This window comes from Talpa occidentalis, unplaced genomic scaffold, assembly GCF_014898055.3.
Source record: "Talpa occidentalis isolate TD23 unplaced genomic scaffold, MPIMG_talOcc4v2.1 talOcc4.14, whole genome shotgun sequence".
Classification (NCBI taxonomy): domain Eukaryota; kingdom Metazoa; phylum Chordata; class Mammalia; order Eulipotyphla; family Talpidae; genus Talpa; species Talpa occidentalis.
In genome coordinates this window covers 66,877,011-66,901,017 of record NW_023601433.1, presented here as the reverse complement: position 1 = coordinate 66,901,017, position 24,007 = coordinate 66,877,011, and the positions used below count along the sequence as shown (strand labels likewise).

General features: G+C 35.0%; 1 protein-coding gene across 11 annotated transcripts in view; it reads left to right on the top strand.

Moving 5' to 3' along the window:
* Positions 1 to 24,007, top strand: part of NEBL (nebulette) — a 376,811-nt gene that overhangs the window by 264,579 nt on the left and 88,225 nt on the right. For 5 of the 11 annotated variants that reach the window (XM_054695121.1, XM_054695119.1, XM_054695122.1 and 2 more), the window contains exons 1-2: positions 16,805 to 17,047; positions 17,132 to 17,203. The exons of 4 other annotated variants lie outside the window; for them this stretch is intronic. In XM_054695121.1, coding sequence (XP_054551096.1) covers positions 16,967 to 17,047; positions 17,132 to 17,203 — 153 coding nt within the window. In that variant the 5' untranslated portion in view covers positions 16,805 to 16,966. Of the gene's footprint in view, positions 1 to 16,800; positions 17,048 to 17,131; positions 17,204 to 24,007 lie in introns of those variants that run through there. 2 more of the 11 variants (XM_037510690.2, XM_054695118.1) reach the window with 2 other exon arrangements.

The following is a 24,007-nucleotide window of genomic DNA, read 5'->3' as shown; positions in this document are numbered from 1 at the left end:
ATCTATGTTTTAACCACTCTGCTCACCTTGTCCTTTGTATATTATTGTAGATCCAGTATTTTATTAATATTTTGACATATATGTTTGTCCTTGTTTCTTCAATGAGCATGTTAAATTTCATTTATAGCATTACCTTTGAACACAATTAAATTGCTTGTAATGTAAAGAATAGGAGTTAAAAATATTTTTCCTTCGCATTTTTTTATTCAGATAGTATTCGTATGATCTTGCCATCTGCAAAAAGAGGTATCTTGAAAATAAAGTAGAATAATGCTGGAGAAGGCCAGCGGGAGACAGAAAAACACATCAATTTTATAGACAAAGTTGCTGCTCAGGCATTTTACAGCATGTTCAGAGTTTACTATCTTGAGTGATCATCCTCTTGCAACATTTGTTTATGTCAAAATTTGCATAACTATCTTGATTTTTTCCAGTCTTGTCCAGATCCAGATTGTGTCAGATTCTGAGTTAGAGATGAGATGCAAGATGCATAGTGATGTGTGACTGATGTGCGAATAGTTTGGAACTTTATACACAATCAGAATGGAATAAAATAGATGTTTCCTGAAAAATCTCAAATTGCAGCCTAACACACATGTGCCTCAGTTAAGACATCAGTAGACAATTCAGGAAGAAAGATAGAAACTTTACTGCCGTGATAGATTTGTTCCCACCAAGAAATAGTGGTGAGGACATTTTGAAAAGAGAAATGAATTAAATGTATCATGCCAGTATGAATTGACAGTATTAGTGTTCTGCTCGTAGCATTTAAAGTGCAGCTTTGTGTGTGTCTGTGTGCTGAGAGAAAACAAAATGGTAGAGAAGATGATTTTTAACTTGGCGCAAAGCTAATATTCTTATCAACTCTGTGCCAGGTACACATGGAATATTCAGCTAAAACAGGGATAGTTTCTGTTAACAAGAGGTTTGTCATTTACTGCACTAAACTTGCCTTTTTCACTATGCAGTCCCTATCAGTAAATAAGTCTGAACTTATTCCCCAGAAGATTTCATATTTACTCTTCAATTAAATACAGATGTTACTGTAGATCCATAAATTAGTAAAGTTTTCTTCTTTAAATTTTAAGAGTAAAAAACACCACAACAATTCAGTGTGAGGTGCAAATATCCGGTTTCAAATGTCCCACCTTTATCACTGTGGTGGTGGTGTGGTATGTATAAGCCAGTCTATCGTTTAAAGAACTTCAGTTGGGTACACATTCTATAACTAAACAAGGTGAGACACTTTTAAGGGGGTATTTGAATGGTAAATTATTTTTCTTGGGAGCTACCTAAGAAATATTTCTTAGTAGGTCTCTAGACACTGCTATATTAATATTTTTTTATGTTTTAAGTTGATCCTTGGCTTTTATCTCCACCCTCTTCTTTTTGTAGTACAGTATTGTTGCATTGAGGGTGATGTAGACTAAGAAATTGGGAATTCCAGTTCTTGTGTGCAGTTCTAGTACTCTGACATTTAATAATCTGTACTCATCAAATATCTAATCAAAGTAGGTGATTGGTTAATCACCTTATGGTTGAATATATTTCGCTTCTCACCTAGGATATAAAAGGCTATTTTTGAAATGAAGGATGGCTTATTTAATAAAGATTTATCATAGAAAGATAGTTTTTTATGTATTGCTCTGCTATGTAACAAAGTAATAAGGTTATGATAACACTTGGAAATACATTTTAATGTACATGTTTTTATAGAATGTTCACTCAGTACCTGGAGAGAATGTGTCCTGTTAGTTTGCAGATCTGATTTGAAACCCCAGCCTTAAAACCTTAAAAATTTCAAAGCCTGCTGATGTGTATATCTTAATCTCTGAAAAGTAATTGTTGGTGAAACATTACTGTAATGATAGGCTCATTGATTTCCATCAATTATATTCTTGCCCCTACTATGATAAAGAGCTCTTATTAAGAAAATATAAATAAATCTTGAGATTAATCAGTTTGTGTGAAATTTGTTATTGAAGTTGCCTTGATAAGTTAAAATATCCATTTTCGTTATTTTTACTCTGTCTGTGTAGCTTCCTCTAACTCAGAATTTGATTAGATTATCATGAAGAATACGTTTGCGAGGACATTATGTTAATAAACCTGAAAATATAAGTGTAATGGATTTTTAAAGAAATGTGTAGGCTACCAAAATTGACAGTAGAGGAATAAGAAAATCTGAGGAAAGCAGTAAGTAAAGAAAACATAGAAAAATATGAAGACATAATTATCTATGTAAAAGATTCCTGTCCCTGAGACATTATCTTAGGTATGTTTGACTCCAAGGTATGGCTAAATAGAAAAGCAATTTATAGAAAAGTTATAGCAGAATCACATAGAAAAGAATTCTAACACATGAGGCTGGACTTCTTGGGAACTGTGAAGATATTAGAAGGCAAATCTTTACTATGACTTTTAGGGTTTATATGGACTGTCTCTGCTTTTATTTGAATATGGGATTCCTTAGCCTGTTTATTAGCATCTGAGTGAAGAACAACTTCCTGGCATTATAGCTCCAGCATTCACTACCATTTGATTATCTACAGCTATCAAACTCAAAAAACACATTCGTATGGGTCCCTAAATGACTAGTGCTTTTCCTCCCTAAGTGCCATTTCTGCTCTGGGTATAATGAGCTGTAGTTAGTTAGTTGGATCATTTGATTCATGGTCTGCTTGTAAGATCCTGGGACCTCAGTGTGGTTCACACAGGTAAATTTATTGACATGTCTGCTACAACTCTATTTTCAGAGTAGCACCATTTCAAAGGTGCATGTATTGGCAAAGAGCACAAAAAAGGTAGTAGCTTTGAAAGAAAACTCCAATTTATGAAAATCAGTAGCTCCAGTAATTAACATAATGTGCATTATCACATACATATTATTATATTAACAGGTGCTAATTTCACTGCTGTGCATATCTAAATGATAGCTGACAGTCTTAAACTCACCATGCTTGTCCCTGCTCCCATTTTTCTCACTATTCAAACAACTTAAAATACCTGAGAATGTTCTTCTGTACTTATTTCTCGCTTATTGTCTGTTGCTCATCTTTAGTGTCTCCCACATCTTTACTTTTAACAACTTTCATGGCCCTGCTGTAGTTATTTATACTTTGTGATGTAATGTTTCTGATTGAATCTTATACAATTGTTGGGTTGACATTTGAAGCTGTCTCTATTCTGCCTTTCATATATTCCTTACTCTTCTATCTTCCCTATGCATGCTGTACTTATTTCTCAGGGTTGAGGGGAGAGTTACCTCCCTTATCTCACTTATGAAAAACAAACTTGTCTTCATAATGTGCAGCTCAAAGGCAATGCTGAGTTTTAGAATCACTCTGATATTTGTGAGTTCCTCCATCTTTAGATCCTTAGCAGCGCTCTGTGTCTCTGATGACTTTAGTATTTTCTATAATTGCATCATCTTTACTCATAGATGACAAGCTATTTTGAGTATGAAAGGTTAGACTATATTCAGTCTTATATTGCTTGTAGCACCTAGTGATTTATACATAGTAGCTTAAAGGCCGATACTTTCAACCAAATACTGAATTATTTGAAAATAATATATGCAAGCAATATACAAGCAATATACATTTGTATTTCAAACATCAATGTCACTTATTTGTTCTTTTTGTAAGCTTTAGTCTCCTTTGGGAGATGGTAATACAACTGAAAAAATATAGCAGAACTAATATAATCTAAAGTTGTATTGGTCATCTAGTTTATTTTTTAAAAGCGATTTCTATTTTTTTTAACATTTATATTCATTTGCAGAACAACTGAAATATTACTAGTATGAAGAATGATAAAAGTTATTATTATAACCTTGAGAGAGAATGTTCATTAAATTGAGGGATAAGGAAAGGTAGTACTTAAGAAAACAATTTCCTTTCACATATGCAATGACATGAAAACTTTATTTTCTTATATTGAATCAAACTGCCAAGAAATTTTTGTAACAGATTGAATGCTATGATAAATACCCCCCCCCCTTTTTTTTTAGAGCTTTGGACAGTGTTGCTGCTTGAAAAGCAAGCTTGAACTCCCCTTGAGATCTTTGTAGAGATAAAGGCTTAAAAGCTTTTCAAAGCCATACTTTTGGCTCTATCAGAATTTAATTTCCCACTGATTATGTTTATATCGATTTTGGAACACATAGCCATAGCTACTTCACTGACAATTTTCCATACCATGAGAATACATCCCTATTTTATGGCCATATAGAACCTACTTATACTTTCTCATATATGTGTGTTGAACTAAATCATTTTAGACTGTAAAAAAATTTTTGTCATTATTTCAGAGTTGTGTCTTTATAATAGTTAAACACATTTTATGTATTTGAGAATGGGTTTTATAAATACCCTATACTTTATTGACCATTAAGTTGTACTTGGTTAGGGTCTGACCTGTAGTCAAAATACAAACAGGGTTTTTAAAATTAGGTCCAGCTGTAGAACATCATGGTGTTGCGTTCACACAATGGGTATATATGATAAGGTGATGGAGAAATCTGTAGAAGATCTAAGTTCCAGAACTGTTGATGTTACTTTTGAGAAAATGATGATAACTTTTTGAGCTTTGGTTTGGGGATTCTCTTTGGGGATGGTATGCACTTTTCAGAGAGTTCATGAATATGACATGAGATAAGTTATGCCAAGGACTTGCCACAATGTTTACTATTCAATGTAGGCTACTGCTATTCTTCTTTGACCAAAAAAAAAAAGTGGTATGCTAAAAGAATTTTTTTGATAGATGATGTTCTCATATTTCAACTCTTTCTACCATGGTGATTAGTAGGTAAGTAAATAAACTTGGTAATCACGCAATCTTGGAACTGTAGAAACCAGCCTAATTTTTTTACAGATGAGAAAATAAGGGACCAAAGACCTCAAGAGACCAACCTTCTATCACATAACAGATCAATAGTAGAGGGGTTTTGAACCCAGGTCTGGCACTCATGGGGTGCTCTTTCCACTTGCAGACCAGATGTGGTGGCTTCTAGTGCTGGCCCATTTCCAAGAATGGCTCTGTGACCACAGTTCTGTCAATGAGGATTCAGCAGGCTTCAAATCTGTTCTTAGTCATTCTTGTCTGGTCAGTTGTAGTGTTTTTGCCAGACCAGAGAATAAAATATGGTTCTGCTATCAATTCAGTGTGGAATATAGTCTCATAACATCTTATGCACATGCTTTATTCATTTATTTTTTGAGTATAACAAAGATCTTGAGCTCCTTTTTAAGGTAATTCCTGAGTCAGATATAATCTTTGTCAAATCATGGCCCCATGTACTGTACCTGTAACTGAAATAAAAATTTCCTAGAATTCTGTAATTCGCATTTTTGAGATGTTTTGGAAAGTACGTAGTCCTTATATCATAAATATTTTAACCTTTCAGTCTTTGAACAAAAACACTTTGTTTAAACAAGGGTATTCACCATTTCTGTGTTTTGGGGAAAAAATAAAAATTAAGAGAACACTGAACTTGAAGAATAATAAAAAGATAAAGAATTATTTAAACCATCTGTATTTTTTTTAAATAATAAAGTCTTCTGCAACTCTATCCTAGTGGACTAGATTTTTTCATAAATAGAATTTATTCCCTTACAGGAACTTATGTATTTTGAATTAACCACACTTAATTGGTAATTAGGTAGTCTCAAGAAAATCTAAAGCCATTATTGTAAGTTTTTTTTCTTTTTTTAAAAGATTTTATTTATACAAGAATTGGGGTACAGGCCAGATGTACGGGAGGGTGAGAGGATTCACCAGAGACAGAGCGGGAAGCAGAACAGGCAGAATGACAAAACACACTGCTGAGGTGAGCAGTGGGTGAGACAGGATAGGTCTGCTGCGCCATGTGGATCTCTCCCTGGACGGCCAGGAGTTGAACCTGTGCTGCAGAGGCTGCGGACAGCTTCACAGCTCTGTGCTCAACCTGCTGCACCGCTGGGGAGGCCCTGTAAGTTTTTTTTAAACTGAGGTAACATTGGTTTACACCACTGTATGTTTCAGGGTACAGGTTCACATCTCTTCAAATGTATGTTACCAATCCATGCCTACCATTACATACCAATAATCCTCTACTACAGTCCATTGGACCACTTCCACCCTGTCCTCTCACCCCAACTCCTTCTGGTAATCTTATTTTTCCTGTCAGAATCCAAAAGTTTGTTTCAGGTTGGTTTTGTGTGTTTCTTTGCTATGTTTCTTTATATTTCACACATGAGTGAGATTAACTGGTATTTGTCTTTCTCCTTACTTATTTCACTTAGCATTATCCCCTCCAGTTTTATATATATTGTCGAAAATGGCAAGATTTTATCATTTTTTTTAAAAGATAGCTGAGTAGTATTCCATTGTGTATATAAAAACACATCTTATTTATCCAATTATGTGTCTTTGGGTAATTAAGTTTTCCCATAGCTTAGCTATTGTAAATAGTACTGCAATGAATATAAGGAAAAAAATGTATCCCTTTAATTTAGTGTTCTTATATTTGTTGGATAGACACCTAGGAGCAGAATTGCTGGATTATATGATAGGTCTTTTTTTGTTTTTAATAATTAGAGAATCCTTCATACTATTTGCCAGTATACATTCATACTAACAGTATGTGATGGTGCCTTTCTCTCTACACCCTCATAAATACTGGTTTCTGGTCTTTTTTAGTATAAATCATTTACACAGGTGTAGAGTCATTTGTTGTATGGTTTTGACCTGAAGCCATAAAATACATTGATGAAAATGTCAGCTTTGACAATCAAAAAGATATGATGAGTTTTCTATTAATGATATTCAATACACAAAAATTTAGGTTATAGTTAAGTATTCATTGAAAATAGTAACAGTAGTGACTCATTTATAGAGTGCATTCCTGATTTACAGAAAATTGATAAGGGCAATTTACTCAAAAATGAAAAATTCTCTAGATTTAGACAAGAGTTTTAGGGAAAATTAACCCACAAATACAAAAACTATAATTAAATAAAAGAACTGAAAATGAAAATTTCATTTAGTAATATAGGTAATTTTTAAGTGTATGTGCTCTAACTACTTGTTAATTTAACCATTTTAAAAGCACAAATTAAGTATTTTAAGGTAGGCTGGATCTCTCATAGGTTATTAAGGTATAAAGGTATTTGATGACTAACCTTCCAAAGAGCAACACTGAAATGGAGATTTTTTTTTATTTATTTATTTATTTATTTATTTATTTTTTTTTTATAGAGGCATGCTTTATTTATTTGTTTGCTGGTTTGTTTGTTTGTTTTGTTTATACATGCACTGGGTACAGTCAGAAGCGCGGGAGGGTGAGAGAATTCACCAGAGCCAGAGCGGGGAGCAGAGCAGGCAGAAGGACCGAAGTACACTGCTGAGGGGAGCAGCGGGCGGCAGGAGAGGTCTGCACGCCATGTGGGACCCTCCTCTGGTGGCCGGGGAGCAGCCGGGGATCGAACCGGCGCCGCAGAGGCCGCGGGCAGCTTCGCAACCCAGCGCTCAACCGCTGCGCCACCGGGGAGGCCCTGAAATGGAGATTTTTTATTAACACAAATTGATGAAGTACGAAGGACAGTATTTTTTTATTCAAAACACCTTGTTATATTTCAATATTATTACAGGTCCCAGCATATCAAAATTAACTCTTTTACTGACTCCATCAAGAAGCTGGATCATCTGTAGAACAGGAAATAAGAGATACTGTTTTTTATTTCATTGTTCAAAACCTTTTCTGTTGAGCATTTGAAAATTTCAAGTTTTAATAGAAAAATCTCATTTCAGTAAAACACTTAGGTTTTTTATATTCTTTTTTACTGTGACATTGCTTTACAACAGGCTTAAAAATGATTTACCTAGCCAAACTGATGAGCAGTTGCTGGCATGTTTTAAAGGGTTATATGAGTTAAAAATGGGAGGAGCAATGAAGAATATTTTACTATTTGGACTTTTTGCTGTTTAGATAGAGAAATAGTGAATATCTTATTCACTCATATAAATAGCTATTTATTAACTCAGTAATTAAAGAGTGAATATTTATCCTAAAATCTGCTGGGAATTTAAATATGTCATTCTCATTAATGCAATAAAATTGCATTTTGAAAATATATCTTTGGTGAAGTTAATTAAAACATAATTTAAAAAGTTAATTTATTATTTATAATAACAATTTAAATTTTTAATAAAATGCACTCCCCTATAAAGGACTCTGGTTTAGATAGGTCTGGAAACTGAAATAGATTGCAACTTTATTGCTTGCTTATTATTAGCATTCTGAAACTCTCATTTTAAGAAGTTAAACTTTACCTATTGTAAATAGTGCTGCAATAAACATAGGGGTACAGGTGTTCTTTTGGCTCAATGTTTTTGTGTCCTTTGGGTAGATCCCTAGTAGTGGAATTGCTGGGTCATATGGTAGCTCCATTTTTAGAAGACTGAGGAACCTCCAGACATCTTTCCATAGTGGATGGACCAGTTTTCAGTGTAGGAGAGTTCCTACCAGCAATGTAGGAGAGTTTCTTCTTCATCACATCCTCGCCAACATTTGTTGTTGCTGGTTTTTTTTGATATATGCCATTCTTACTAGTGTAAGGTGGTATCTCAATGTGGTTTTGATTTGCAACATGGATGGAGCTAGAAGAAATTATGCTCAGTGAAATAAGCCTGGAAGAAAAGGAAAAATATCAAATGGTTTCACTTATAGCAGGAATATAAGGGAACCAAATAAGACATTAGTGTAAAAAAATAATAACAGTAAAAACACAACAAAGCAAAAATGGACAATTATAAATCAGAGACATCCTGCAGGGGAGGAGGAGGGAGAGGAATCAGAGGGAGGGAGGGAGGAGCACAGGGGACTGAGGTGATGGTGCACGGGTGCATTGGTGAAGGAAACTCTATGGAGACTATAGGGGATCAGAGGAAGAAAATATTGTTTAAAAATGAACAATGATGTAAAAAATAAAAAAAGAATAAAAATACAAAAAAAGATGTTAAACTTTAAATGTATTTTTTACATTTAAGATATATATGATAAAAACAAAAAATAACTAATGATTTCCATTCCTTTAAGACAACTACAGTGATTTCTAGTCTTGTGGAAATTGTGCCAGCCATTATGGTAGCCACTGACCAAATCTGAATGGCTCATCTGAATGGAGATGTGCTATAAGTGTAAAGTGAAAACACATTGGATTTCAAAGGCAATATAAATAAAGTAAACTATCTCAGTTCTTTTTACACTGACATAGGTTGAAATGAAAATATTCTGGATTTATTGAGCTAAATAAAATATTAAAATCAATTATATCTTTTAACATTGCAGTTAAAATATTTAAAATTACATATATGGCTCACACAGTAGATCTTCAGGACAGAACTACTCTAGAGAATGTCTTCTGAAATAGTTAAAACATCATAGATAGACATTGCTTTAGGGATTCACTTTATGAACAGATCAAAACTGTGCCAAAGATAATGGGATTATAGAGGATAATTTTGCATACACAAATGAAAAAAAAAGATGGATAGAGAAAAATTTCTGTAGCTATCTGTAGATATAACTAGTGTATAAAATAGGATAGTTACCTACACAATTGTCATTAGTAAAAATTCTTTACAACATGCTACGTTCTTGAAAATTTAGCTCTTCTAAGTCCAACAAATTTCATCAGAGTGTAAGAAAATACGTACTTTTACCTGAATACGCTAGTGACTATTGACTATCACGTGTGTATATAATACCTGAAATATGCTAGAGATGCAAAGCTTAGTACAGTGTATGGCATAAAATAGATACTCCACAAATATTTGATGAATACCTACTTGATTTAAATAGAGATGGGTAGGGATTTTTGTTGGTTTTATTCCTAGATTATCTTAAAATAATGCCTGGTGCAGGGAATACACACAGAAATATTTGTTAAGTGAATGAATAAAGTCTTTAGGATTTACCATCTTATTGTGCAAAATGGAGCCAATTATTTGAAAACATCACTAACTTTTAATAATACTTTAATTGTAATCTTATTTTACTATTATATTTTGAGCTACACATGAAAAAAATTCCATGGAAACAATTGGAATAAGACTTAGGAATTAGTGCTTCAAAAGTTCTGAACTTGTGAGTACCTGTTGTGTTGTTTCCCCTGACTTAAACTATGATGGAATTGTGATTTAGGATAGAAAAATTCCTTAATAAACATAGGTGTAATCATTGGGTGCTTAAGGTTCAAGTAGAAAAACTGATATTACTTCTTTAGTTAGAAGCAGAAAGAAGTAGATATGTTTTAATGATGTAATTAGAGAAATAGAGAAGTGTGAAATTTATCTTATAAACATTTAACATAAATTCTATTTATTTTTTGGGTATACATAAAGCAAATATTTTTGCTTTGATTATTTTTCCTTAAACTGATAAACCTGGGAATAATTTCTTCACTATGAATTGTCATCAGCTTCAGATACACAAGGAGTATTTCAACTGGGTTATGAGAAAATGAAGGGGTAAAAATTAAATTCAAGTAATGTGAAGGGAATAGAGTTTATGTAAGGATGCTTCCATAGTTAATTGACTGGGGGGAACTGTGTTATTTGTAAATGGTTCATGGTTCAAACCAGCTTAAGCTTTTGTTTCAGGGTAAGTGATTTCCATTCATTTGCTCCATGAAGCTTCTTCCTGTGCTCACAGTGGCTGGATGCTTCTCCCTGCTCTTCTGCCCTCATCCTTCCCTATAGTATGCTCCCGTGACATTGAACTATTGGATCCTCCAGCGCTTGTCTCTTGGTCTTCACAAATGCTCTTTGGATGCCTTCCCTATACTCCATCTCTTTTTCTAAGTTTGGCTTAAATATCTTCTCTAGGGGGAGACCTGCCCATTGCTTGATTGCTGCTTAATCTTCTTGCTATGAGCTCATGTAACTTTCCTACTTCACTTAGATACATCATTGCACTTTCTGCTTAAAGGGTGGAATCATCTAGTTTTGCATTATGTTTATGTAAGTTGTTCTAGTGACTGTTTTTAATATATCCTCCAACCCCCTAAAACCTTTCCTTATTTCCATGGATATGAGGATTTCTTTATTACTTCCACATTTTAATCTATGGTTTTCTCCCCACCCTGAAACATGACCAGAACAGCTTTTCTCCATAAATTAGTAGGAAATAATTTATTTCACTGTGTTTTCATAAAATTTACAAATCATGTAAGAGGGGCATGTTATGAATTAATTGGTAGAACACCTATCTCTGAAGGGTTAAAGAATTGCCAACAGTGATCAAGTCTGCTCTCTTTCTCTGGCTCTTGATGTGGTGTTGACAGCCAAGCAAAGAGCTTCTTCAATAATCCACTCTCATATTCAAGTTTTTCCAGATGTGAGAAGTAATTAAGTCTTTGCATTTATTGAAGCCTTGTATGCTTTTCAAGAGGAAACTGGCAGCTGTGATGAATTAACTCTGCTTGAATGCATGTGTGTGTTGTGTGTGTGTGTGTTGTGTGAATGTACATATATACAAGCATACATGTGGCATTTGCCAATAGTCAAGCGAGATCAGACCTGAAAACAAAACAAAACAAAAAGCTAATTTCAATAAACACTGAAAATTTTTACAACTGTGTTTCACAATCGAGAGAATAGTCTTTATCTAATAATGCCATCTCCCCTTCTATTTTTGCTGAATGTTAAAGGAAAGCATGAGGAGAATTAAATCATTTACATTTGTTAAAGGCTATATATATTTTAAAATGGTAAAAACTGACTGTCATAAAACATAAAATGAACACATTTAAAAGATTTAGACTCATTCATAAGGTGTCACAATTAGTTCAAAGGTAAACTTGAAGAACTATATGTAAATTAGATGAATTTACAAGTAGATGCAAAAAGGGTCTTTCAATAAGGCAATATAATCAATTGCTTTTCCCCAAGGACACAATTAATTTGCATTTGTATAGATAAAGCATATCATACAATAAATTATTAGCTTTGTTATCAGTTTTCAACAATTTATGGAATTGTAAAATAGTCCAAAGACAGGGAAAAGCCAAATTAGCCAGAAGGTAACATTAGATAAGAGGGCAGCAAATTTTTTTTTTCCAGCTTCAATGGCTTTCACAATTTTTCCTAACACAGCTCATGCAAAATTCTACATAAGGGACACTCTAGGAAAGGGACACTTTTTGGGAGAGCCAATCTGTTTGACCCTGCCTCATCCTTTGATTCTGTTAAAAGTCACTCAGACCTTTCTTCTACTTGTCTCAGCAGAAAGGGCTGTTGCTATTAAAATTGAACTAATATCTCAAGTAATCTTAAACCAAAGATTTTCAGTGTACTGGAGGCTTATGTTAATGTAGACTCTGGATAAGAATATTTTCCTCCCAGTCGATATCTTTAGGAGAGTACTTATTTTCAATTTTGCCATCCCGACCAAAGCCAACCTGGAAATTGTCATATTGGAATTATTTGCAGTTTCTTGTTCTTTTCTTCTGATACCAAGTCTAGATCTGTAGCTCTCATTTGTAAGAACCTAGACTGTGAAAATAGGAATGTGGGAGCATAAAGAACACTCTACTAAATCTTATTTTAATAGCATAATTGGTGATGGTGACAGTTATTCACATTGCTTTGTCTTCTTTTGATTTCTAATTAACAAATAGTAATGAAATGGCTGTTAAAAAGAAGAAGATAGGATTAATGAATGTAAATTGTAAAAATAGATTGGGCTAATATTAAGCAGACCTCTTCCATTTTATAAAGAAGACAAATTGCCCTTGAGAGCTTACATTTCTTGTTTTAATAAATGATTTCTCCCCCTCATCTGTTAGTAAAGTTCACTTTTGGACAGATGCCAAACAATGAGGAACTATGTATGGCAAAGTAAAATAACTAAGAAACTGAGAAACAAGAACCTTCTGGGGGAGAGTCATTAAAAACAAACAAACAAAAAACAGACCAGTAAGAATGAGTTTGTGAAAAGCCTGTCCAGGCAGGAAAACAAATCAGATGAACTAATTCCCCTCTTACCTAACCATTTAGGGGTGAAATTTTATTGAAAGAAATGTTTGATTTTACAATGGAATGAATTAATTTTGCAATCAGTTTATCACTAAAAGTTTTTCTTAGCTCAGAACTGAATTGCTATTTCAATTATTATGGAATTTCATTGCAAATATGAAACATTTGCCAAGACTGAGATACTTATCTGATATGGTTTTAAGACCGCTAAGACAGTCAAGGGTTGCATGACCTTGTGTTCTTGACCAGGGACTGTTTGGCCAGAGGCATGAATTACCCAGATGCATTTGCTTACATATAGGCGTCAAACGATAAAAAGATAGAAGACTTCTTTATTATCAACATCCAAGTTGTTTCACATCTTTAAGCTATTTTGCCATATGAGTCCATTTTGGCCTTAAAAAAACTATTGATGGTATAGAGTCTTACCCTTTCAAATCCGTAGATCTTTTCATATCAAGTACTTTTCCTGGAACCGTTTTAGGAATAGTTGGATAATCTTGTATTTGCAAGGGGTGCTACTATTTTGAATGTTTTCCTTTTATTAACTTTTGGCAATTTAGTTTTTCTGTTTCACCATAGAGAATTAGAGACAGAGAGGAATTAAATAATTTGCCCCAGAGTATGTGTGAGAACTGGGATTGGAAGTAGCTAGTTTAGCCTTAGGGAATGTGCTCTGCATCTTGGTCTCATTCTGTATCAGGGCATGGGCAGAGCACTAAAATTAAGATGTAGCCAAATAAATGTTCAATAAGAATCAGAGATTATCAACTCTACAAATATTCACTTTTAGATGCCCCAAGTTGAAAATAGGTATTAAAATACAATATTTAACTTGGTTTCAAAAAAGATAAAAGGATAAGAAATTTTGAAACATGATAGCTATCCATTAAGAGTACTTTCTTCTTATTCCTGAAGTCTATTTTGGAGCTATTGACAAGAGAGCTTTTCTGTGATAAAGTGCAGGGTTAAATGTTTTAGAAAAAACCTTACATGAATTTTGTATTATACCTATAGATAGGTGAAAGGAAATAGGATGTATTCAATCAAAAGTAATAATGACTCTATCTTGCCAAACTATCCATTAAGCAATTCAGCCAGCAAGTCATGAATGATTTTTTAAATTTCTTACCTTATCTTAAAAAAGATAAGGTAAAACTAAGTATGTTTTACTCACCATTGTGTTTCTTAACACCAAACATAGTGCCTGACATAACACTTATTTGAATGAATTAACATAGCACTCTAGTTAAGTTCTGGTTCTAGTGAAACAAATAATAAATTTCTCTTGACCATAATTTTGTCCTCTATAAAAGAAGGGGATTGATTTCTTAAAGATCCCTGTGACTTTAAAATTTTGACTCTAAAATCTCCAATGGAGATTTGTGTTCATGTTGCATATGGTGTTTGGTTTTTGCTTTTGCGCATAATCTCAACAAATTATTTTTTCCCAGCTCAGTGGAGAGTCAATAAGAACTTATGACATGATGGGAAATGAGAAGGTTACAGCTGTTGAAGTCTGATGAAAACATCCCACCCTGGGAATATATGTCACCATGAACAACAACACAAGTATTACCATCTTAAACACTAGCTGAGAGGTGCGTTTTGGGCAGCTTTGTCAAGTTTTTCTCCCTATATTTCTAGAGATTTACAAGAAATGTTTATAGAAAGTGCTCTTCTCTACTTCCAGATAAAGATAATGTAGTAGATGTTCTATAAAATATTAGATAGAATATATATAAGTCTTGAGGGACACAGAGTCCACACATTCTGCTCCTTGGTGGAACAAATATTATGTACATAGAATCTCCTTGTAGAATTTTCTATACTGATCTGACATGGTTGTTATTTTAAATTTAAGGTTTCCAAATTGAGCATCGTTGGGGCATGGGGTGAATATGGTATAAGAGGCCATTAAATTAGCAGGTATCAAAAGTTATTTCATCAAAATCTCACCAAATCTAGAATAGGGCCTCCCCTGGTGGCGCAGGCAGTTGAGTGCCACACTGTGAAGCTGTCCACAGCCTCTGCAGTGGGGTTCGATCCCGGCCAGTTGTGAGGGTCCCACATGGCGCAGCAGACCTCTCCTGTCTCACCCGCTGCTCCCCTCAGCAGTGTATTTCGTCAGTCTGCCTGTTCTGTTCCCCGCTCTGTCTCTGGTGAATCCTCTCACACTCCCTTACCTCTGGCCTGTACCCCGGTTCTTGTATAAATAAATAAATCTTTAAAAAAAATCTTCTAGAATATATATTTTTTCAGAACAGAATCATATTCTCCTAAGTAATAGTGTTGTCAGAAAAGAAAATGTGTCATGACTTTTCCACAACCTAATATCTCAGTGAAGAATGTTGGTTTTCTGTGGTACCAGCTATCATTAAAAATAAAAAATAGGTAGATGTGTAGGTAGATAAACAGTTAGGAAGACAGATAAGTTAGATAGGATTTCATGTTCTGTGGAAAAGCTTGGCAGAGTTAGATAGTTTTCTTGGTAGTAGATCTTCTTAGAGGTGCTAAATGTGAATTTGTGCTAGGTGGATCGCTAATTGGCAGGGTAGAGATTAGTATACGTGTTTCCCTAGGTTTAAGAAACCCTCTTTTCCCTTACAGAGGATTTTGTGGAACTTCAGCCTCATGGAAAACAATTACTCTGTACATGTTGACTGTCTAAATGTTTTGCTTATCAGAATTTTCAATTTAGGTAAAGCTAATTAAAATAAGTTTAAAGCTATCTACTATATCAAGAGAAAATAGCATTACACTTGGCTGCTTAGAATGAGGTATTATCTTGAATAAAGTTGTATTTTATGTATTTAATTTCATTGTCCATTTTTTAAAATGATCTCATATGCTATGGCTTTGTAAAAATTAATTTACCCTGGGATTTAAATAACCAAATCAATAAATTATGACTTATATAGTCTTAGAATTGCCTAAGTTGACATTGAAGGATTTGTTTTAAGAAATATATTTTTAGTTATAAAACTGATGACATATGACATTATAAATATTGGGTTTATTTTTCCTACATTTTTCAAGCATAAATTATACATTGAAGAACATGCAAATACTAATGAATTTGTAAAAATTGACACAATAAACAGAATTGAAAAGAGATGGTGGTTATTTTTTGAAACAGCAGTGTTTCTAGAATTCTTAAATGATATATCAAACTATGCTAACTGCAGCTTTTCATGTTTAATGATATTTACAATTAAAATAATATTAGTACCGATGTAAGATTAACAGTCATAATTAACTCAGAATAGATTCTTTGAAGTGGTTCAAAGGTCTTTTCATAATAAATTACTAGCCTGTAATCTGCTAATACAAAGTGAGTGTTTTTTTTTAGAACACAAGAAGTACATGTATGTCTCATAAAAAATTTAATTTAAGTTAATGAAATGAGTTTGGATGATCCAGATTCACTATGCCAAATCCAAGATATGCCTCACATTCCAGGGAAAGCTTTATTTAGATGGAGTTGAGGAATCTTTGAGATAACAAGCTTTGCACTGCACTATCTTGAGTGTTAAAGCTGAGTGGTTTTCCCAGAATCTTTATGTCTCTTTTAAACTCTTTTATGAATGAATTGAATTTCTGAAATATAAATAATCCCTTTTGGATTTCTTAACCAGTTTAAAGGATGTTGACTTTAAGAGTTCATAAAATTGAATTTTGTCTATTAAAATGTTATTTCCACTTGGAAGACGAGCTCTGGCAACCTTCTGATTCTGCTCCATCCACTTTCATGCAGTGTGATAAGGAGAGTGAAGTGTGGCTAAATAGGGAGGAGGTCTGGGCAAGGTCATTTCTGCCAGAACACTGGAAACTCCACCATCTCAAGGGTGCTGTAGCACATAAAAGTTGCTACACAAGTATATTTAAAATATATATATAATATACATCATATATACATATATTAAATACTATAAAGAGACTAAGAATGAAGGTTCCTGTAATTGAGGATGTAAAAGATGAAACTGAAGAGGAAAAAGCTGGGGACAAAGAAAATGAAGACGACAAGGTGAGTGAGAAAGCCCCTGCTGAAGAACAGTGTTTATTCTTCTAAGTTGATTATTAGAAAAATGTTTTTTTTTTCTCCCATCAGGTTTTCTTTAAACCTGTTATTGAAGACCTTAGTATGGAATTAGCCAGAAAATGCACCGAACTCATTAGTGATGTAAGTGGCTTAAGTAATTTTTGTCTAATTATGCATTGAATGTGTTGCACTATTATGTTTTACAATCATAGAGTCGGGGAGAAAACCCTGAAATTATATATTAAATCATAATTATTTTCTAGATTATGGAACTAAGTCCAGAAATTTTGCCTGATTTCCCCAAGGTCACCATGTAGAGAATTTCTTTAGGAGCAGGTCTGTAAGTTCTTAATCGAGAATCCTGCCCTTCATGAATTTAACTGTTACTCTGGCATAAAATCATAAATCATTGAACTTCAGAGCATATTCACCTTGAGAACCCCAAAGCCTTTTAAAATGTATATAATGAGTTAACTTGTTTTGGGGGAGTCTGTATCTTAATATGAATGCTTTAAAAAACATTTTGGTGCTCTTTTAAACAATCTGATGAGTACAATATTTCCAAACCAGGAAAATTTCCAAACCCATGTGTACATAACATTTATCTCCAAGTTCAGATTCATGAATTACTGAACTACCTGTTCAGAACTCTGTGAACCAGAATATGATGAATATAAGTGTAAAGGAACTTTTTTGTTGTGACTTTTGGTAACTGGAATCAATTTGCATTATATTTTAAGAAAATTATAAATTATTTTACATATACATTGTAACTAGGTCCTACTGAACCATGATGATTAAGATGATCCTTATTAAGACAGTTGTAAGAGAATTGCTGCTAAGAGGAAAGGCTCTCTTGAAAGAATAGGTGCTTGGGGCTTCATTGAGAAGGGGAAGCAAAATGCTGGCAATTTATGTTGTTAATGAGCAAAATAATCAGACTATTTTACAGATGTTGGTTTTCAAAGGAAATCAGTCCTGGGCAGTGGGCTAGTGTGCTGTTGTGGTTCCTGAAGTCTCCCTGCTGAGTATACCTAACAGTAACCTGGGGAGTATACCTAACAGTAATCCTGTAACGGCTGGGCTCAGTTTCCTCAAGGGCAACATTTATAGTAATGTGATTAAGTAATGGCAGCACATCTGAAATGTTTAGCAAATTTTCTGGAACTTTGTGAGTACTCAACAGATGCTAGCTGTTATCAAAGACTGTATGTATAAATTACTTTTATAGTCACCTAGTCATATTTTGCGTATGATTTTATTTTGCCTTCTAGTTTGTCAGAAAGTGTTGAACAATAGTGGTAATGCTCCCCTTCCCCATATACCTGCCATATGATGTAATTGCATCTTAAATTAGATATTTCTTTCTGCATTACTTAAAAATAGTCATAAGCTACTGTATGTGAATGTTCTCTGTAAATTATAATAATAGTGAAACTGTTATAACAATATAACAGTTAAGATTCATTGAGTGCTATATGCCAGGCAATGCCCCTTGTCAAGTAGGTGCTACTGCTTTTTTAGAGGTGAGGAAAAGAAGGCTCAGAGAGGTTGAATAACTTGCCTGGGTCACAGAGGCAATCAGTGGGGAGTGGGGCTTAAACACAAGTCCTGTCACTTAGCCATTCTACAGTGTCTTTCACCATAGATTTTCATGCAAAGTTTATCTTAGATCTATTATTAATTTTACTAATATTAGTAATGGCAATGCTACCAGAAAAAACCTGAAAATCCATCACTCTGAGATAGTACCTTTTCCAGTGTTGATATGCTTTATTGAAGTGTAATTATGCTTGAACTAACTAAGTATTTAAACCATGGACTAAAGTGGTTACTTTAGTTAGTAATTAATTTTGTTGTACTGTGTTAGTTAGATCATTTAGCAGTGACTTTAAACCAACCATGTGGTGAGGGATGGTGGCCTTTTCCATTTTATACTAGCAAAAGCCATGCTATTTTACTCTCATGTAGGTGAAATCAAACATGTGGGAATAATTTCTGTTTACTAATTTATGTCACATGTCAGAATGTCTGTACTCAGATATTTAGACTGTGTTTAGATTTCTACCTGGGTACATGTTCACATCTTGTTTTTTTTAAATAGAATTCCATCTTTGTTAAGAGACTTGTTCAATTTTTGGAATTTTTATATTTACCAATAAATCTGAACAAGTGTTTTTTTGTCTCTGAAAAATGACGAGAAGCTTGTACAATCATTTTTAAAACCGATTTTAATTTACCTTTATTGAAAGGACTTTATATATTGGAATAAACAAAATTTAGTTTTTTAAAAACTTGGTCAAGTAGGGCCTCCCCTAGTGGCGCAGCAGTTGAGTGCTGGGCTGTGAAGCTGCCCGCAGCCTCTGTAGCGCTGGTTCGATCCCCAGCTGCCTGAGAGGGTCCCACATGGCGCGACAGACCTCTGCCGCAGCACCCGCTGCTCCCCTCAGCAGTGTATTTTGTCAGTCTGCCTGTTCTGCTCCCCGCTCTGGCTCTGGTGAATTTTCTCACCCTCCCGTGCTTCTGACTATACCCAGTGCTTGTATAAAAAAAAAACAAGCCGCCCCCCCCCCAAAAAAAAAAAACAACAACAAAAAATATTTGATCAAGTAACATTAAGTAATGACTTGCTTTTCCATTCTCTTTCATGTTTTTATATAGAGCAGATGAAGTTGAAATTGAAGTTTCTTTACTATATTATGTGCATGATAAGATCATTGTATAAATGTATATCTGAAGTTACATTAATTGCAGAGCTAAAACAGTGAGTTAAGCACACATTATGCTTCTGACAGTGCTATCTGTTTCTGCTCCATGTTTAATTAACTTCCCTGGTCTCAAACTCAATTTAAAGATGAATCTTGGTGTTTTTTTTGTTTTTTTTTTTTGGTAATCCCTCATATCCCAAAGGGGCATCTGAGTGTTTACTCAAGCCCTTTTGTGTTTGGGCTTGAGTTTACAGCTGTGTCACCAAGTGAATTTGGTGCATCTTTTGCCTACCTTTTAGAGTCCTACCTCTTAAAGTTTTAGGAAGCAACTTTACATTCAGTTGATCAGATCACACAGTGAGTCACAGACTTGGGATCTGGAACAAAGTCTGCTTGACTCCCAAGCCTCGGTCACCATGATATTCTTCCTTTCCTGCTGTGTGTCAGGCACACATACGTCATATTCTTTGCTACAGCACGTCATTGCCATAGGTTCTGTGCTCCTGGTGCCTTGTCCAAGACCGTCTGGTTTAGTCAGGAATGGGGACAAAGTTCAGGTGCAGGTCCAGATAAGTCGAGAGCCTGACTGGCAGTCACCCCCTTTCTGCTCCATTTTTTAGAGGAAAAGTGTGGTTTTATGGATTTCTTTCTATGGAGCAGAATTGAAACTTCCCCTTCATCATTCTAATTATCCTTCTTTGACCTCTGGGATCTTCCATGTGTCTTTATCAGGGTGTAATAACCAGAATGTGCACAGAAGTCCAGCTGTGGATGGACTGGGATTAAGAGTTGGTGGGGTGGTGATTCATTTTGCTTTTTTTTTGCATCCTTTGTGATGATATTTAGTTTTCTGCACTTGGGGGCTGCAGAAAGCTCGTAGCTCATCCTCTGTTGCACACCCTTCTCAGCCATTTTCAGTTCTCATTTCTGACTTACAGATGATCGCTTAGGGCCTATCATTTTTTAATAGTTGTTTAAATGATTTTCACCTTGCTGGTAATGAATTTAATCTGCAGTTTTCTGACCTCTGTCACGACCATTTGAGAACCTTCTCAGTTCATCTCTTTAAGTTTGCCATTTCACTCTCCATGAGGTTAGGGTCATCAATAGACTTTGCTGTGTCGCACCCCTGCCAGATAATATGTTAAAATTTTAAATAAGATTGGTCTAGCGATAAGTCCTTGGAGCCCTGACTGTTTAGAATTTTCCATATAAAGAAATGGCTTCACTTTGGGGGGATCAGTGTAAAGTGGGCTTGTATTTTTTTTTCTTTACCTCACCTAGTTCCTACTTGGTGCTTTTCCTGCCCATGTGGTAGGGTTTCCCTCTGCATAACTCATTTCCCAAATTTTTTTAAAGCTTTATTTATTTATACAAGAACTGGGGTACAGGCCAGATGTGCGGGAGGCAGAGAGGATTCACCAGAGACAGAGCAGGGAACAGAACAGGCAGACTGATTCAATGCACTGCTGAGGGGTGTAGTGGGCGAGACAGGAGAAGTCTGCTGCGCCATGTAGGTATCTTCATGGCCAGCAGGGATCGAACTGGCACTGCAGAGGCTGCGGACAGCTTCACAGCGCTGTGCTCAACCCACTGCACCACCCGGGAGGACCTATTTCCCAATCTTGAAGGATACCTGATCCTGTGAGGCTATCTCCTATTTTTCTGTTAACCATGGAGTGCTGTTTATTTCTAATATCCCCGTCCTCTCTTGTTCGTCAATCATCTAATCAGTTCCTTAAATAAATCAAGGCTATTGATGATATTGAGAAGTTGTCCAGAATCACAGACCTAACAGCCTTGTCAGGAGGTCATAACAAATTAGGTTTAAAAGGATGTTTTCTGTATTTCTTCTAAATTAGGCTTGAAGTTTCTCTGAAGAGTAAGTTTGGTCACATCTGCTTGAAACCTCTGACTCAGTGTTTTGTTTCAAACCTTTTTTAGAGTGCTCATTTGCATGGCTGCAAAAAAGAATATCTTCTGGGCAAATGAACATTGTTTGTTGTGGGTAAATCCTTCCAGTGCTGAAAACATCAGCTTCTGTGGTTGCCCCTCCAGAAAAAGCTTGGACTGTGGTAGAAAACCTGGGCGTTCAGCCTTGGCTATGAGCCAAGTGAAGAGACACTAGGTTTACTTTTGATTAGGGATGTTTGTAAGAGGAAATATCAAATATTTCTACATCTGTCATCCACTTTCAGTCATTCAGATTTTGCTAATCTCAAAATAAGAGAAAGAAACTAGGCTAGGTGGAGGAAGCGTCCCTGAATGAATGAATGAATTATAATCGTAGCTAAGATGTGGTGTGATGAATGGCTGAGGTCAATGCAGAGAGTAAATGTTTAGGACATCTTACTGATCATGAAGCCCTCAACTTTGCTCTTCATTTCCTGTTAAAAAATAACTTGGATTGTGTATTGGGTATCAGTGTAGATGACTGCATATAACAGGAAAATGGTCTAGCCCAGAAGTTTAACAAATAAATGTTTGAGTCTTTTTTCCCCCCACATATGAAATCTGGAGGAAGGAGGCCCAGTGTTGGTTCAGTGCTTAGTATTAGTCTGTCAGGCTCTTTCTTTCTTCTCTGTCATCATTAATGTGGTGGCTTACTGCCCAATGATGACATCATTGTTGTTGCATCCCTGTGACTAGGGAAGGAAAAGGATGGAAGGACAAAGTGTCAAAGGGCTGTGCCAGCACAATCTCTTCTTTTATACCAGAAATATCAATAACTCTGCTGGGAAGACTCCACTAATGTCTGAGACCCACAGCTACCTTTGGCTTCTGCAGACCAGTCTTGACCCAGGGGAAGAGAAAACCATCTCTGGTTTAGAGCAACTTGTCCTCTGGGCTTAGGGTTCGAGCCTGGTACTCTCATAAAAACATTTGGGTTCTGCTTGTTGGATAGAAAGGGTTTGGAAAGGTAATTTGTCCAATAGATGGGGCTAACTTAAAGTGGTAAAATATATACTTGGACTGTGTTAGAAAATGACTTCAGTTATTTTTATTTTACCTAAGATTTTGGTAAAATGCATCATCAGTGCAGTTCCCTTTCTTATATCTTTTCCTGTTTTTCTGGTATGGGAAGGCTTCTTACATAATGCTTACATTATGTAAGCATTCTTACATAAAAATTTCAGGTCATTTGCTTACTATTATTCATATTGTTAAATTGTGTGTGAGGGTATACATGTGTGTGTGGTGTGTGTGTTTATGTATCTTTTAAATAAAGACCAAAGGAAGATACGACCACCACTCTTGAGACTGAACTGTTTGCCTGGAGAGCAAAGGAAGTGAATACTTCAGCCTTATCCATCTGCCTGTCCCGAACATTCTGCTCAGGTCAAACTTATCAAGAGACTCAGGGCTTCACTACATACCACTGTTGTGAGGAATGTGAATGTGAGAGGGAGAAGATGGTGGCAAAAGATAAAAATAATGAGCCAAACTTAAGCCTAATGATAGGTTATTTTCCCTCACACTTAATTATATAACAGAGAAGCTTCCCCCCACCCCTTCTTATGATCAAAATAGCCTACTATTTATCATACTGCCATTAACGGTTTAATTACTAGTGACTGAGGAGGGTGATTTGCAAAGACCTAAAATTATGGCTAATCTCTGAGGAGAAAAAAAAGTAATTTAGTGTTCAGATAAGATAAATATGTTCTAATGTTGAATTCATGAATAAGGCAAATGTTTAGTGTGGTAGGCATCTAGATCTTGCTCTGAGTATCACACTGTGAAATGTGGTATTTTGAAATTACTTAGTATGTTCATACTTTCTATGACTTGGTTATACCTCAGGTCATGTCATTTTCCCTCAGTCAGGTTTGCATTTGGTAAAATCTCCATGTAGCATTGTGTATAACATCAATATTAGTCATATCCTTTATGAAACAGGTAGGATATACAATTAAACCTCACTTTTAGATTATAATTAGTGAGACCATGTAATTTATCATGTGAACTGGGACTTTTTAAAATCAGCCTAAGTATTTATAGTCTTGGGCTAATAAATATGCCATTTTTTACAGGGTGATACCACTTTTAACAAGTTACCTACATCCTCTCTACTAGGTGTATATGTTTCATCTGCCCAGTTATCAGATTGGGTGGCAATTAGCATGACATGGGATTGTACTTAAGGTCCTTCTATATAGTTCTTGATTTCTTTTTAGCTCATGTGTCCAAGCAGGGTCTTTCCTCAGAGTGAAAATTACAGCTTCTTCCCAATAGA